The sequence below is a fragment of the Synchiropus splendidus genome, chromosome 10, assembly GCF_027744825.2.
Source record: "Synchiropus splendidus isolate RoL2022-P1 chromosome 10, RoL_Sspl_1.0, whole genome shotgun sequence".
Classification (NCBI taxonomy): Eukaryota; Metazoa; Chordata; class Actinopteri; order Syngnathiformes; family Callionymidae; genus Synchiropus; species Synchiropus splendidus.
The window spans coordinates 14,557,074-14,575,223 of NC_071343.1; the positions used below are offsets into that span (position 1 = coordinate 14,557,074).

Below are 18,150 nucleotides of genomic sequence, written 5' to 3' on the forward strand. Positions count from 1 at the left end.
ATATTCAAGAGCAGCGTGGATAAATCAAGATGCTCCGTATTACACAGCTTGTTTCCACTATTTTCTCATAAAATAAACATGATAACACTCTTCCATGTTCAGTTTTGGCAGTGAAACGCCACATTCTGTTGTGGCTGTAGCGGAGGTCGGCCATCAGGTGTCAATGACTCGTAGAGTCAGAGAAATAAGGTGGTCAAGCCGATGGTGGTAAATAGCTTTGAAGTCGCGACCCTCGTGTCGCCCGGCTGACTTCCTTGAAACGGGCTTCGTCGTGGGTCACAAACCAGCTATTTCACACATCTTGCTATTCCTCCTGAGGAGGAGGTTTAACGCTAGAGAGGAGCCTGTTTTGTTTGGGCTGCTGCCCCCGCGATCCAACCTCAGCTGAAAACAGGAGGAGAAATGAAAGCTCCTTTGCTGACTTAGTGAATGGACTCAACGCGCTGAAAACAGGCTTGTTGTCACTTCAAACACCAACCACCTCAACTTGCACATACACAAACAACCATAACACATCAATTAATAATGTTTTGCAGGCATTAATATTAAAGAGGATCACGGTTCTTATGTTAAGCCTCCATTCATTAAAGGGAGATTTTGCTGTTGACAGTTGAGATTCCAACTAATGAGCACACAGAGCCAATGTTTGATCTACAGCTATAAAACACAAGGGTCCCAACGCCTGTGCGCAGATACGAAAAACGGGTGGACACACACACGCGTGCACACACAAAATGGTAGTACACATTATTGACTGACAGAGATAAATGACTCACCACTGAATCAACAAAGAAACAGAACCACAAGAGAGGGACGGGCATTTATCAGCAGTTTCATGGGCATAACATGTACGGACACACGATATGAAGGACATTAACACAGGGGGTAATATAGGAATGAAATAACAAAAACTGCTGCATTAAAGTTAAATTGTTTATGGAAATCCTATTTTAAAAAACATGTATTTTGGCAGCAAGAATAAATATTTACAACCAACAAAATGTACATTTATTTTTGTTAGTTTCTCTCTACTTAAGTCATTACAGTTGCAAAGTATTATCAAGTTAACAATCTCCAAGATATTCACACCAGCAAAAAGAATATCAATGTTAACTATAAAAAGTAAATCAGAACAAGAATTTAAATCTTTTTAAGAGGAAAGTGACATTACGTTCTTGAAGCCCAATTAATTGAAACAAAGTGAATAAATGCAAAACTGTTTTAATTTGTAAATCAGGGTACAACCATTAAGCACAATTAAAAAGCGTTTAAATCTAAATATACTAAACATCATAAAAAACATTCTATAACACATAGTATCTGATCATTTTATGCAAGCAGTTCTCCATGCTTCCACCTGGCAGTGTTGAGACTTACACCTCAGTGTGACTCACAACACGTGAATAAATCCCTTAACAGTCGGAATTGTGAGTCACAATTGCAGAGCAGCTCTGCTGCGGCCCAATTCTCCATATCACGCGAGGAATATTGCACAACTACTGGTGCACCACCGGCACTTAAAAGCCACAATAGACAAACAAAAAGCCACAATAACCTTTGAGAGAGCAGCATGTTAACAGAAGAATGTCCTGCAGATCCATTCTGTTCCTACTGTACAGCAGAGGTCAGTAACCATTTTGCAACTGTGTGCTGCTGCAAGGGCACTGTGTGACCTGGTTCCCACAGGTACCATATTGGCAACCGCTGCTGTACAGTATGGGTGCAGAGAGGTTAAGAATGCAAATATCTCATTACTCCACTTAAATACAGTTTTTCAGTGTTCTTACTTTACTCAGATTCTTCAGACGTTCTTATAATATGACAATCAATCATACTTCTGTTCCAAAATATTTCTCCCCAGCGAAAGTATAAAAAGTGCTAAAAAATTTACTTTTACCAGATTAAGTTTTGCTTTTACTTCTATCTCGTGAATGAAATCTGAATAAAAATCACTTAAAGGCAGCAGTACACTGTACCAGAGTTGTGACACCATACTCAATACAATTTTCAATACCATGGAGATAAAAACGGACAACTCTTAAAAAGGCATAGAAACAATTTTTATTATTATTTCCATGAGTTAATTTACAATCACAAATCAACTAAATACATTAAATATAATGTTGAGAAATTGTAAAAAAAAAAACATCAGTAGTAGTAGTAGTAATAATAATAGTTATACTAGTGATGATAACAAAATAATGTTTGTTTGTTTTTTTTCAAAGCTGCAGGAGACATTAGATCACATTATCGTTTTTCCAAAACACTCTAGTACAGTTGGATGTTACTTCTCACTTTAAGTGTAGTCACAGGTCGATTTCTCTGCTTCAGTCTGCGTCTTTTCAAGGAGAAAACATGTTTGAGTCATGTTAGTGTTAGTCTAATGGCTAACAAGAAAACAAGCATCATTCATTGGGCAGCGAGCTAAAGGCAGCTAGCATTAGCAACAGTAGCGCTAGCCACAGCTCAAAAACCAACATTGTAACGTTATTGCTGGGACAGACGAACATTATTATTTTAATCCATTAAGAAAAGAACAGCTTACCTAACCTGGCGGAAGACGTCCTGACAAACGTGGCAACACCATCTGCCACCGCTGAGTGTGTGCAGCGGACGTGCACAAAGTTTTAGCATCGATACTTTTCAGACTCTCAATATATTTGACAACCTTAGAGGCAGCTTCTCAGGGCCCTGACCTGGGACGGTTGAAATCTACTGGTAAAACAATGTAAAATAACAACCCAAAAAGCAGAGAAAGTCTGTTTTGCTTAACATGGGCCCTTTAAAGTAAAAGGCATTGCGCTATTTACACTGGACACCTGACATCGAACAAGGGGGAAGATCACAGCAGGCTGCAGGCTTGGTCCATATCGGACAGAAAATACTGGAACTATGAGGCGCATGTCATTTGCTCATGATCATTCCCAGCCTCAATTGGGGGAGAAAAGCTCTCGACAGCGTCTCCGGAGCCCGCCACTCACTGTGTGCACAGTTACAGCGAGTTAATTAAATGAGGATGGTTTCTAACCACGAACCCGGCCAGGAAACGTTTCTCCTCATCAGGCGGCGGCAGCAGCAGCAGCACTGGGCCCTGAAAAGACCTGACTTCAGCTGCGAGGTGCGATTGTTGTGACACCAGGAAGAGAGCCTAGAGAGCAGCGCTGATTTGTGTCTAAGAAATATATTTTGAAAGAGACTTCCTTTCATGTCTGACCGTGGAAGCCGGCTGCATCATTTGCTCTAAACCTGGTCGACTCTGGTGTGCAGCCTGGAACGGCTCGAGGAAATCTGAACAACAAATGAGGCCATCTAACAGCAGGTCACTTTTGTGCCACACTCTGACACACACCAGCAGCCCCAAAAGCATAGACACAAAGATGCTGCTGCCATGGCTTTTTATGCTAAAATTGTAGCTCAATTGAAGTTAATGCAGCAAAACACCATCCTGACAAATAAGTGGCTAGATGCATAAACGTCCTCAGTGAAGACACACATTTGTTTTGTTTGTAGCTTTTAAATAACTTCATGAACCACAGTTAAGATGTTCCCTTTGTGGTGAGAAGAGGTATTGCACCTATTAGAATAATGATGATCGATTAAAGCAGTACAGTGGTACCTTGGTTTTCGAACGTCTCGAACTTCAATCAAATCGGAGTCCCAACAAAAATTTCGAGATTTTTATTTCCTACAGATTTCCGAACGAAAATCCAGAACTCGAACGCTCCCGAAAAAAGCAGGTAAAAACACAACATGCGCGGAGTGATTGGCTGACGCACAACGCGCGTTGTCATTGTGTATAACGCAGCCTCTGTATGCAGACGTGTCCCGTTAGCTACATTTACTGACTGTTTTTTCTTCATATTGGGGTGTAAAACCTTTCCTGTCTCCGCACTGGACCGTGGTAGAGTGTCACAGGGGAGGTGCTCGCTCTCCACACCTCCGAGGCTGGAGCTCACACTCCAGGGTTTGATGTCCTGTTGTGGGCTGGAGCTGGGACAGGGATGAGGCGAGTCTGGGACAGAGCTAAGTTACTTGGTTTATGACTTTGTCACAGCCAAACTGCACAGAAGCGCACATTCAGAGCTGGACACGCACCGGGCACCTCTTCACTTCTGGAGAGACGTCACTCACTCGGCAACCCCTCCCACATGCAGCGGCCACACACATAGAGGAACAGTGCACCTGCAGCAGACACTCTACATTCACTCCTACAAAAGACTATTTTAAGGCTCGGAACGCATTCTTTTCTCTCGCATTCTCGCATTTCTTTTTCCATTCATTGTAATGGGAAAAAAATCGATTCAGATTTCCAACAAATCACTTCTCAAATGGCCGTCTGGAACAGATTGTGGTCAAGAACCGAGGTATCACTGTATCTGGTATTGACAGATGTTTATAAAGACAAATATATACAGTATATACACATATATAAATAATAAATATAATTTTCTGACCCCTTAGATTATGGGAATATTTGAATCCAAATTAATTTATGCTTTTAAAAACTCAACTTCAATCCAAATATGAATTTATTAAATTACACACTTATTGATACAATATTTCCTTTATTGACATGTTTAGTTTTTATGCTGTACTACGACACATATTTTTTCTAAGTAAACAGAAAATCACCAGGCTTTTCTAAAATTAGGAAAAGATTTAGCCTCAAGGAACATTGCAAAATGATCAATTCATGTTTCGTGAACTAAGCAACAGGAGGCAATACTGTACCTTTTGTACCGTAACTGCAAGAATGCAATGTGTGTGCAATAACAAATTATGTTAGTAAAGTAATGGCTAAAATAGACAGAAGATAGAAAATGTGTTTATACAAGCAGTGGGAGTTTAACAAGTTAATCACAATTAATTAATTAATAGTAATTAGCATGTCAAAATATTTTAATTGCATTTAATCTTTTTAATTTAATTTAAGTGAATAGTTTGCTCTCCAGACAACAGGGAACCTTTGTCAGTGCAGGAGTTCCTGCACTGATCACACCGATGCACAAGACACGTGGCAGCTAGGATGATAACAACAACAACAAACATGGAGGAATCCCTGAACAAAAGCAAACAAAAGCATCTGTTTCCTTTTGTTCAGGGAGGTTTTTCACTACACAATGGCCAGGGTTTCCACTACTCTGAATGGACTTGAAATTCTTATACAAATATTTTCAAGACATGAAAAGAGCTTTAGTTTAAATAAGGTGATATAAAAACTTGAATATAGCCACCATCGTGATTTATTGTGTTAATGTCAAACTGATGCAAAATAAATAAAATATTTTGTTGTTTAAATGTATGTATGAGTCCATCATTTGATTCAGCAGCAAATTCATTCAAATTGAAAAATGTGGCTTCTTGTGGCAAATATTCTTGCACCATTAAACTGCGATTAATTGAGATTAATTCATCACAAATTCTCTAATTAATTTGATATATTTTTTTAATCAAATCCCAGCCCTACTTTATATACAGTATATGTACTGTATCAGAGTGTGTGCCAGTGTGCCGCTCCACCACCTGGTTGACTATCACCTGGTAGCTATAGCAACTGTGCGCTCAAGAGAGCAAGAGAGCAAACTACACAAATGTCTTCAGTTTCAATGAAACACAGCTGTAAAAACGTATTTTGTTCAACCCCACAAAAAGCTGAATCAGATGCAGGAACAGCGATGACATTGATAATTAGGATTCAAACATAGACAATACAAACGTCAGTGTACAGTGTGGACAGCTGCTTGAGCAAATAGGCGAGTGGCCCGAGAGGCCCAGCCACAAAAGGTGATTCAAATTAAGGGTCACTTCAAAAGGAGCAGTAAACAAAGGCCAGCTCCTTTCAATCAGCTGCACGCATTGGTAATGAGCTAAAAATAAACAGCTCCTCCAGCACTGCTGCTCACCAGTGGGGTGAAGCCGCATGTGGATTAGAGCACCGGTTTAAAATATTAATGTTGCAAAACAAATGTCAAATGAGGGCTAATTTAGCATGAAGACTAGCTAAAGGTCTCGCTGATAGCATCGGAGACGCGCAAGTATCTAGATTGGACATCTGTCACTTCTCCTCCAGCCATGCCTCCGTGCTACTGCACTGAAAGGTCAACAGCAACAGCTACTCACCAAAACGGTTTGACTCTAATGAATTCTAGCACTTGCGCCAGAATACGCGCCATGTGTTATTGGTAGGTGATGATAGGGCGACCAACTGTAACCCCAAACCAGAACCAGTACCATAGTTGAAGCTGGAGACACCTGGTGCAGGGGTAGATGCTGGGCGCTCTTTCAATATTCGCTGAACTGAATCGCCGTCCAAAAGTCAAAGTCCATATTTACAGTAGCATTCTTCTATTCTCATAGATCTTACAGCTTTGTAACTGCACATGTTTGCGTGTTCCAGCTGTTGATGGCCCATGATCCACAGCAACAATTTAAACTAACTATTTAAACAACCAAAATCAGAGAGCCGAAGGTTTAACTCAAATTTGTGTTCCTGCTCAAACATGGTCTTCTTCTTCTTTTTCTTTCAGCTTCTCCCTTCAGAGGTCACTACAGCGGATCATCCTCCTCCATCTCACCCTGTCCTCTGCTTCCTCTTCTCTTAAACCTACAAAACTCATGTCCTCCTTCACCACCTCCATAAATCTCCACCTTCTGCCTGGCAGTTCCAACCTCACCATCTTCCTACCAATGTACTGGCTCTCTCTCCTCTGTACATGTCAAAACCATCTCAGTCTAGCCTCTCTGACTTTGTCTCCTAAACACCTGAACGCATGTGCTGTCCCTCTGATCTACTGCTTCCTGATCCTATCCATCCAGCTCACTCCCAGAGAGAAGCTCAGCATCTTCATCTCTGCTACCTCCAGCTCTGCCTCCTGTCTTTTCCTCAGTGCCACTGTTTCCAAACCATACAACATTACTGGCCTCACCACCCTTTGTACCCTTTAATCCTTGCCGACACTCTTTTGTCACACATCAAACCTGACACTTTTCTCCAATGATTCCATCCTGCACCTGTTTCTTCACCTCTTTGTCACACCCTCCATTGCCCTGGACAGTTGAGCCTCAGTACTTCAAATCCCCCACATTCTTTATCTCTGCATCCTGTAACTTCACCTGTCCACTTGGGTCCCTCTCATTCATGTATTCCATCTTACCACGGCTAACCTTCATTCCTCTCCTCTCCTCTCCTAAGACATACCTCCACCTCTCTAGCTTATCTTCCACTCGCTCTGCGCCCCTGGTTATCCAAATAGTCATTTCTGCCATTTTTTAAAATATATTTATTATTTTATTTATTTGTGCAAAGAAATAAACGAGGAAGTAGCGAAATATTCTCAAATGTGTTCAAATTTTATTTGCACAAGCAAAAACCTAAATAAAAATGTGAAGTTGTTTCTGCAGTCCAAATCTTATCTAGTTCTTCTGAGTGGATTTCAAATTCTTGTTTCAATATTAGCTGTTGTATCATGTTAGGAGGAATTAATATTTTCTTATCAGAATAGTTCATTTATGATTTAATGAGCAACTAAAGTCCGCATTCAACTTTCCTAACTCATATGTTTCAAATGTTGAAATCCTCCTCCAGACTGTGTTTTAAAGTAATTGCTTTATAAAATTCTCAGCGAATGAGAGGTCACAAGAACGAGACCCACTGTTACGCCACAGAGGGCTTTGAATTCATACTCAGGCCGTGTCGTGGCAGATCAGAGATGCAATGGTGATTCAAAAGATTTTCACATGGTTATGGCCTAAATGAACACCTGAAGTGCGGCCGCATGTAAGACAAACTCCTCAGTAGAAGTAACCTCTGACAACCAAGTCTCAGTCATTTCAGCAATATGAAACTCAAAACCGGTCCTTATTGATTTTGGTGTCAGACTCTATCATTAATCGAGCGGTTCAAAGTCCCGAGACGCACCAGTGACGTCACCATTCTCCGGACCACTGAAGCAGGAGCCCTGTTTATTTTCATCTGTAAACAACCAGCAATGTGACCAATCACAACAGAGTGGCCGTGGCCGGGAAACGCGCTTCCATCCCTTAGATGCTAATGTAAATATATTTCCTATGACAGTTCCGATGTGTTTAACGGGGGTCCAATATTCAAAATGCCAGATGAGTCTTTTTATTAATATTTTTAGTCAAAAATTAAGAATAACTAAGAAAGCTAGAATAGAATTAAGATAGAACTTTGTTTATCTCTTGGCTCAATGAAGCAGAACATTTGTTTCCTCTTCTTTCTCAGGTTGTATTTGTGGCATCCAAAGACGGCCACCTGTCTTCCTTCCACACTGTTTTTTCCTCTCTTTTTATTTGGTTTCTTGAAAACTTAGCGCAATAACAAAGTCAATTGCTGTCATTCTGTGAATCATCCTGAAAACCCAACCCCGAATCACGGTTCAAGCAGTCTACTCCAAGACAAATGATATCACCACTAAGACCACCATCTACAACTTAAAGCCTAATTTCTACTCATCTGCTCACCTCAGGCTCTTAAAGGCCCCTCGGGGAAAGCAGCAGCTTAAAGAAAATAGTCGGTGGGATGGTAGTAGAGGCGTCTAGCCACCTCCAGGCGAGTGTAGTTGTGGAGGATCCAGGTCTGAAGAGAACTGCTGTCACAGCGCTCCACTGTGGGGCCGTAGGTGCCGTCCTCGAGGCGGCTGATGGTCAGACATGACTGGGTGATAATGTGGAGGAAAGTGTGCTTCTGCAGCAGGCCGGAAGTAAGAGAAGACAGATGGCAGTGAGGGTATGTTAATGTCACCACTGATTTTGACTAACTCCATCTGTTAGACACGGAACAGTGACATGGCTAAAACGCCGGACTGACAATGAGCACAAATCATGAGACATAAAATCATCGGCGTCTAAAAAGTTGTGTTGCACAATGGGGTGTGAAGGCTCTTGGAAGAATTGAGAATTTTGAGAGACGATAATTGCTGTTGTGAATGACAATGGCAGGACTGTTTAAAAAGCCGTCCTGTGGAACTGATGAACCCATGAAATGTTAATGGCGCTCTTGTTACCCAGAATTCAGCTGCTGGCAAAGCACATGTGAGCTAAAAATAGCCTCCGCCGCACTGACAGCGGTGTATCCCCAACGCCGTTTACAACAGAGACCGATCCTCCCCATTTATGAATTATTCAGTTTTTCAGAATGCACCGGGAGAACACAGTGTAACGTGTGCGTCTCTGAGGGTTTGTTCTGAGACGGACAGAAAAAAGTCCTCCGTGGCAATGGATCCCAGTCAGCAGGTAGGACACGGGCCACCGAGGGAGCATCTCCCACTTCTCTAAAATCTGGTGTCCTCCACATCTGATGGTGGAATGGAGTAGTTCTCACAAATAAAACATTCCAATTTACTCATTACTATGACAGCACCGACATTCACAAAGGTTGATCTGTCACCATGGGAATCACAAGCCATCACCTAAAGGGAGAAAAATTCAAAATATCTTACCTGAAAATCATATTCCCACTTGCCAACAAACTAAATTAGAAAGACGGAACGCAGGTAAGTGAGAGCGGCACAAGCCTATGGCGCTATCTGGTGGTCGAAAACTACAACGACATCACCAACGTGAGCACTCGAGCTTCACTAGTCGCACGGTGCTTACCTCGGCATCGTACTCAAACATCTGATTCCCCTTCATGTGGTGACACTTGAGCATGACGACCGGACCGTTAAGGCGAGAGACGTCCAAGCAGAGGTCATCCGTGCGGATTTCTTTGTCAGCCGTGTAAGAAAACACCTAAACACAGATTCCAAAAAATGGTGATATATTGAAGCAGCACATATCATGGCTAAAGCTCATATTCAGTCACACAATGCAGCTTTTAAGACTTTGAACATGATGTAATTCATGATAATACTCTTATCTTTCGTTTTGTCACTTCACCATGACATGCTTGCCATGCGTGCCTGACTCCCTCTGTAGATGGATGACAGACTTCCTGACCAGCCGAAGTCAGCGTGTGCGGCTGTCTCCGACACTCGGACCCTCAACATTGGGTCTCCTCAGGGCTGTGTTCTCTCTCCATGGCTATTCTCTCTGTACACTAACTGCTGCACCTCCAGCCACGAGTCCGTGAAGCTGATCAAGTTTGTGGATGACACCACCATCATCGGGCTCATCTCAGATGGAGATGAGTCGGCTTACAGGAGGGAGGTGGAGCGGCTGGTGTCCTGGTGCAGCCACAACAACCTGGAGCTCAACACCCAGAAGACAGTGGAGATGGTCATAGACTTCAGGAGAGTAACAGTTTCTCTGTCCCCTCTCATGTTGGCTGGTTTAGCCATTCCTATTGTGGACTCCTTCTGCTTCCTGGAAACCACCATCACTGAGGACCTCAAATGGGAGCCAACCATCAGGTCCCTCATCAGGAAGGCCCAGCAGAGAATGTTCTTTCTGAGGCAGCTACGAAAACTACGACTGCCGACGAAGTTGCTGGTGGAGTTCTACACGGCCATCATCCAGTCCATCCTCACCTCCTCTATCACCGTCTGGTACAACAGCGCCACCTCCAGGGACAAGAGCCGACTGCAGCGCATCGTACGTTCTGCTAAGAAGGTGATCGGTTGCAGCCTGCCACCTATTCAGGACCTGTATGCCTCTAGGACCCAGAGACGTGCAGGTCGGATCAGAGCCGACCCCTCTCACCCTGGACATGGACTGTTTGTTCCTCTTCCCTCTGGCAGGAGGCTACGGTCCATCCAGACCAGAACCTCCCGTCACAGGAACAGCTTCTTCCCCTCGGCCATCAGACTGTTAAATTCGTGAACAGCCTTGTTGTTATGTTATTCTATTTATTTTATTTTATTTTATTTTATTTGTTTTTTGTTGCACTTTATTTCAAGACACTTTCCTAGTCAGTGGGCTCCCCACTGACCATGGCAATAAATCTCATTCATTCATTCATTCATTAAAATCATTTAATAAAGAGGACATTAATTTAGTGATTTATTACACGCCTGGTGTCAAATGTGTGTCATATGCTCATTTATTTCTAACAACACCAACGATTTAGACCGTTTATTTGCCATTTTGTGCCACTACACACTCCTCCTCACCTGATTTCCTCCCATTCCATGACAGTTAAAAAAGCCGACTTTCTCGTTCTCCTTGCGCCCCATGTTGTCCACGCACTGGTTTGTTTCAACGTTCCTGATCTGCCAAAGAAACGCAAAGTTACCAGTCATTCAATATTTGTTGTATTACTGTCTTGGGGTAGCCACGCTGGTGAAGTCTGCACAGCCTTTCCAACACTCCACTGGCTGAATAACTCCGTCTGGCTGTGAACTTCTTCAAACACGCAAGCTGACAATGTCGACACCATCAACTCGCTTTTTGGGAAAACACTTTTCACTGGAAAGCAGAGTGACAGACGAAACAGGCCCTCAGCTGCCAATCTTCTTCGACACTATCTTTTTTTTTTTCCTTTTTCACTCCACTTCTGAGAGAACTTTAATTTCAAACCGAACATGAAACACGTGTGACAACTAGGAGGCATAATCTGTGAACCTGAAGACGTACTGGAACAAACCATCTATAATATTCCCCGCCTCTTCAGCCAAACTTTTAAAGGGAGTCGCTCCACTGAAGCAAAGCGATGTCCATCAACCCTCCTGCTATTAGGAGAACCAAATACCGCATAAAAGTAGGTGATAAACCCTGATGGCAGTGGCTGCATGAGAAAGGCTGACTGTGTAAGAGGAGGATGAGAGTCAGAGGGAAGGCAGGAATGCTGCTGCAGCAGCAGAGACCGACAGGAAACTGCAGCAAAATCAGCTCATTCTCAGCCAAATAAATCTTCAAGGATTAGAGGATTATTAGTCTGACATGTGATTTCACCAATCCATCGCACGGCAGGCTCTTGCTGATTTGCACTCTGCTGTAATTGAGATGATCACACAGCTAGAAAGCGTCGGCAGTTTCTCATGCCAAAATAATTTAGAAGTTTTAATTACTTCCACAACTCACATGTTCACTGCGAGTTCATCTTCTCTGTGTTTCTGAATCCAAACACCGGCAAACGTGCCATTGCAAGTCATCGCTTGAAAATGATCAATTCAGTTCTTGAGAAATTAAGTTTGCTGTGAAATTTAAAAATCCATAGAACATAGAGTAAAAAAAACTAATATACAAAAGCATGTTCATAGAAAAACACATTTTCATGAGCATGCTTTTGAATCTCACCATTTGTAAAATCTGAATAATCAAAAATAAAAAAGAACGTGTTCGAAGCTGACCATATTGTGTAACAAAATAATATTTATGATTTCATTTATTTATATTTTTTCAATTTTTTGGATATGACCAATGAGGGATTAAAAAGCATCCCATCTTTTTTATATAAATCAGGACAAATGCAAGACAGCGCAAAATATTTTGTAATTATTGTTCATTACATTATACATATTTTATATTTTAATTCACACAACACTGAATCCAGACTGAATTATTTTTCCACAAATATCTATGCATTCCCATTGAACTGAATTCAAAGATAACTTAATAAAAATGTATTCATATATTAAAGTTCTACATGAACTCCAAAATAGCAGGGAATAAGCAGGGTAATGAAAACATGACAGACATTACAGGATATGAAAAGTAAAATCGAAGTATTTCTGTTGTGTTATCTAATATTTTCTGAGTGGGAAAGGTTGCAAAAGAGGAGATATAATATCAGACTGCTATAAACAGAGAAGATGATAACAGATAGATAAGGCTTCATTCTATCTCCCAAAGAAGTGTGTTGGACTCACTTGGCTAAAAGCAATACTCGCAAACAAACAATCTCTTCTCTCACTTTTCAAGCAAGAGTCAGGGTTTTATCTCATGCATTCAGCTCACCTGATTTCAGATACCATCGGCTGTTTGAGGTGGCCAAAAGCAAATGTGTGTGTCTGCTGCATAACTGATGTGATACCAGAGTATAAGAAAAAAGCTCATACTTCACCAAGTGAGTAGTATCTTCTCGGGATCTGAGAGTCGGGGTAGATGTTTTCCAGATACCAGGAAAACGGTTTGCACTTCAATGCCTCCCGAAGGGCTTTTCGAGAAGAGACGTCGCCGTAGTCGACTCGCATGACTCCTGTGGGAGGGATAACCAAAGCAGGAATTAGAAGGAGATTAGTTAGCAGATTGTAAATGATATCAGGGATTAATAGTTCTTAGATTGAAAGTGCAATGGCAATCACTGTGCAGGTGCTGTCTTCAGCTCCCTGGCTTTCCTTTTTCAGATACAATGAACTGATCACAATGATAATCTTGTAGTTCCCTAGTCATGGGTGACAAAAGTGGCATTGGCTGGTCGACAATGGATGAGTACTAGTAACAGAAGATGGTTGTAATAGTACTGTGATAGCTACTTCATTTGAGGGCAGCAGTTCAAGTAAAGGCACCCAGACTTCTCTCTTCCCAGGCACCTCTTCCAACTGTTCATCTGTCCATTGTCTGCCCTTGAGACATTTCCAACTCAACCTAGAAGGTATCCTGACTCCAGGTCTGAAAAAAAAACATTTTTTTATACTGCTACTCCGCGCCGCCTCCGATCTCCACTATAGAGTGAGGGAGAGACTGTTCTCCCATGAATCTTGTCCTTATTACACAGACCAGCACTGTTCATCGAAGAGTGCTTCCCGCGCTCCCAAAGATGTTTTGACCCCAAACAATGGAGAATGTGCACGTGGAAGAGCTGAGTCTCCCCCCGTTGCTTCAGGCGTGAAGCAGCTTAGATTATTATGGAGTTAGCATTTCAATTCCTTGCATCATTCTCTTCCCCAGAGTTACCAGATGCTCATGAAAAATTAACCTGAGTGTCATCATCCTAAAAAAAAAGTGCAGATCTCCATTAACTTGTGCTGTTTTTTACCTCATAATATCAACATATATTTGTTTTACCCACATTAGCATTTGAAATATCGTTGATAGCTACAACCTAAATGGGATTGCAGGGATGGCGATGATGATGACGAATCAGAGAACGTGAAAATTCGATTTGGCAGGTAAGAGCAGCTCATTCCTCCTGCAGTTTTCTCTGGAGCGATTGCACATGCTGCAGAAGATAAATAGTCCCTATGATCTCAGCACCACCCGAACAGAAGAGGGAGATGCTCTTTTAATAGAATCAATCTGTGCCTAGCCCGAACCTCAGCCCAGGAATAGTGCAGCGTTCCTCTGTTCTATAAGTGAGGTCTGGATGCAGCTTGGCCCGAACCATTCTTCCTCATATCCTGAGGGAACCGGCAATCATTGAAGGGCCACAAAACCCACAAAGACTCATCCATCACAACCGAGCTCTTCCTCCAAAGCCGCCAGCGTAGCATCCAGCTTGGGCGGAGGAGAAGGTCACGATGTGTGGAGTGAGGGCGGCGGAATACGAACCATCCCATGAAGGTTGGCTGACATCTGAAACACTTAACCAGAGGTTGCAGGGAAACCACGGCCTGCTAAAGGGTAATCACATCACTAGTCAACAGACGGAGGGCCTGTCATCCGTCCAGAAGTCGCCCGCTCGTATGAGCCATGTTTGTGATTATCATCAATTATGTTTTACATCTGCCAGCGACCTGATTAATGCGGATCATTAAGCTCGAAAAGCTTGCAGAATCACCAAAGTGTCAGCTTTAACAATTCATAAACATTGAGCACACAAGCAAACAATACATGAATCACTTTCTTATCGACAGCAGACAAATTATACTATTGATGAAGTATTTTGCAGTACTGAATTACAGTTTGTCACTGCATTATATTGCTTCCCATGACTCTCCAACAAGGTGCTGCCATTGCTCGTTCACACCAAGAGTAGAGTCCTGACAAACAACGCAACAGTAAGGGGGGGTTTGTGGCAAGTTTGGGGCGGCATTTGTGAATCCGTACTCAATACAATTCCCACCGACGTAGCTAACTGGAGCCAATATCTTACTGGGATGCAAGCTAATGGCACCTCTGAAGGATCTAGAGACGGCTGTGCCCAATTCTTTTCTTCTTTTTTTTTTTGGTTTTCATAGACATCCACAGTTGATCAAAGGCTATAAACTCTGAGACGCCACCACAACTTGGGAGCCAGGTTTAGCGTCCAGTAACCAACTACTCACATATGACCTGCGGGTCACCAAGTAGCGTTTGGTGAGAACATGAAGAAACTCTTCCATACCTGGAGATATGATGTAGAAGAAGTCCTTGAAGTCGTCCATCCACACTTCAGCCAAGCGTCTGTTATTTTTGTTGATAACGTGACCTGTTCCCCCGGGGAAGCTGTATGGAGTAGCCTTCCGGAAAACGTGACCAACATGGGAGCATGTGACTATTTCCAAAGAGCCTCCACACTGCCAAATCTGCATCAACACAGTAGTGGAGCAGTTTGACAACAGCACAGCTCCAACACAAACAGCTTTAGTTCCACCTTACTGCTGAAACATTAAATAGTGAACAAAACCGTGTGAGTGGGTGCAGGAAGAAGAAAAATGAAATAATAATTATAATACAATATATTCCACATTTTTTTGTAGTATGTTGCCTTTAGTATGAGCACAGTAACAATATACATTGTCAATTTGTAATGTCAAACAAGCATGGTTCAACCACTCCCATACTTTTTGAACGAGAGATATTGATCTCTTCCACTGGAAATATTGAAATAACAATACAATTATTTTCAGCTATATGAGTCATATTTGATACATCTGCCAACAGTGCTTAAATATTTGCCTTTTTTTTCCTACAAAGACTTCAGTCTGCCATTAGTGAGTTTAGTTGACATGTTAACTTATTTATTTATTTTCAATTATTAATAACCATATTACTCGCTTGTATTCTATCTAGATTTTCATCTTAGATAGAATCTTCTATCTTAGATTTTTTTTTTTTTTTAATGTAAACCAGTCAAGTGAAATCTGTTTCCATGTCTATACGAAGAATGGGTGATATGTTTAACATGGGAATCGATGGTCACCCCTGACAACAGAAGCCCAGCAATCTGTTCTGTTGAACCCGACTGTTTGACAAACATCTACAGTCATGATCCAGACAGTGGCTATCCATTATGTCTCCTACTGCAGAGTTTCACACGAGCGATTCAGGCAGACCACACCACGGTGGCAGATGCGCAACAGCTGCTCCTCTCTGAGACCGGTGGCGGAAGAAATAATAAAACCTGCGGTAAATATCGCTAATATCACACCAATATCACTAAAATCGAAAGGAAGATCCCAAAATGCAAAGAAAATAATGATAAAAAGTGTTAAATTTCATGTCTGGAAGCAGGCTTTTCCCCCACGGTTGATCCTCACATAACCAGCAGTGTAGTGCCTCCTGAGCTCAATAACTCAGCATTGGGAACAAACTTCATACAGTCAAAGCCAATTTTAATATTAAGCGACTTCTGAAGTTCCTGATTAAGCCATATCTAGGCCAGGCACTCTCTACAAAAATATCTCATTAATAAGAATAAAACAACTCACTCTGAAGGACATCTCCAAGTTCTCTCCTCCCCAAATATCCATCCCGGGGTCATAACTTCCGATTTCCTCAAAGTATGTTTTGTCGATAGAGAAAAGTCCTCCAGCCATCGTTGGAGTCCTGAGGAAGACACAGTGGAGTCAGACAAGTTTCGACCGGATGCTACTTTTCAGTTTATTCATTGGGGCTTCTTTTTCCATTGTACAGCAACACAGAATGCTAAATACACAAGTACCACTGACGTTTCAACTACAAATTGAAGTAAGTAGTAATGTCCCTTTATTCACAACCTGCTGAGAGAAGAGTTTGTCTCACTGTTTTATCTGTAACCATCTAAAAATACTGAAAAGTCCAGAGTTCAGATAGGGATGTTTTGTCAGGTGGTTCCTATCACAAACATCACACCCTCCGAAAAGCCAGAAAAAAAAAGGAAACCACAAAAGCGTCAGAAAGTAGGTGGCGGCAGAGAAAAGGGGAATTAGCTGGCTGTAGACAGGTAAAAGGCGTTTCTTTTGTGTACCTGACAGGCAGTGTTCTGTCTCCCTTCCGTCGGTCCATCTCCCGCTGAGGAACAGGGTACCAGCGGAAATTCAGCTTCCAGTTAAATCCCCCATAAGTCATATCAGAGCCTGCCATGTACTCGAACGTCTCGTCGCTGATGACATCGATGATGGGACACACAACTGCCGTCCTGGAACCACAAAAAGTAATCAGTGTCATGCCAGTTACTTCAACCTCCTTTTCAGGATCCAAGGTAGATTTGGATCCAAATCACTTTGAACTGATATCACAAATCAAAGTAGGTATTGTTTGTGATTCACATGCTGAATATTGACACTACTTTTGTTGTGTACCTCTAAGCTGCCACCTTATATGTTATTAACATTCTCAATTGCACACAGACACAGTAATGTTGTCATTACCAAACTCTATTAAAATGTATTAAAACTCTCAGGTTTACTTTTTTTGAAACACAAGCCAGCAAGATCACGAACAATAGTAGCGTCATAAAAAATAAAATAGTATTCTGATTAGTGGCAGTAGTAGCAGCAGTAGTATTGTTATTATATTGCATGACATGTGACTAACTTAGAGAAGTGCTGGAGAACATTACTCTCAACGGCACACTTCATTATTAGAAAACTCTGGTCAAGCTATTCATTAATGAACATCAAAATGAACAGACACATGACAATTATGTGTCAAAGTTCAGTTTGCTTTGAGAGAAATGCGTTTTTCCATGAGCAAAAACTCCCATCCTAATGTGTTCAGATCCCACACAAACACATGCATTACATACATGATATCGTCACTCTTCTATATTGTCTTTAGGTGTCTAAGTCATAACCTGACATTCTTGCATGTGTACACATTTGCTTGTACATACGCTAACCTCGTTTCGCAGCCTAGTTCTCCTTTCCAGGACTTATTATTTATAAAGCTAATTAAAGCTATTTTAAAATTCCAGCTGGGGAGCGTGTTCACTTTAAATGAGCAGGCAGCTTTACAAAAGAGGAGGGCTTCATTCAAGTTCATGACGATGACACAATATTCTGTGAAAAGTGACCCAGACTATGAATCAGGCAGCCAACATACAAAGAGTTGTCATTGTTTTTACCACGCTAAGTCCTCAAAATGTGTAAAAAAAAAAAAAATAATAACTACTACAACCTTTATTTG

General features: G+C 41.8%; 1 protein-coding gene across 7 annotated transcripts in view; it reads right to left on the reverse strand.

Annotated features, from left to right (window-relative positions):
- The window catches only part of galnt13 (UDP-N-acetyl-alpha-D-galactosamine:polypeptide N-acetylgalactosaminyltransferase 13), a 40,662-nt gene that overhangs the window by 5,415 nt on the left and 17,097 nt on the right, over nucleotides 1–18,150 (reverse strand). For 2 of the 7 annotated variants that reach the window (XM_053878140.1, XM_053878142.1), the window contains exons 6-13: nucleotides 16,991–17,161; nucleotides 16,473–16,590; nucleotides 15,167–15,347; nucleotides 12,960–13,099; nucleotides 11,073–11,171; nucleotides 9,619–9,753; nucleotides 9,462–9,491; nucleotides 8,485–8,707 (exon numbers count right to left, since the gene is read on the reverse strand). In XM_053878140.1, coding sequence (XP_053734115.1) covers nucleotides 8,522–8,707; nucleotides 9,462–9,491; nucleotides 9,619–9,753; nucleotides 11,073–11,171; nucleotides 12,960–13,099; nucleotides 15,167–15,347; nucleotides 16,473–16,590; nucleotides 16,991–17,161 — 1,060 coding nt within the window. In that variant the 3' untranslated portion in view covers nucleotides 8,485–8,521. Of the gene's footprint in view, nucleotides 1–12; nucleotides 2,339–8,484; nucleotides 8,708–9,461; nucleotides 9,492–9,618; nucleotides 9,754–11,072; nucleotides 11,172–12,959; nucleotides 13,100–15,166; nucleotides 15,348–16,472; nucleotides 16,591–16,990; nucleotides 17,162–18,150 lie in introns of those variants that run through there. The other 5 variants (XM_053878141.1, XR_008415997.1, XR_008415996.1 and 2 more) reach the window with 5 other exon arrangements.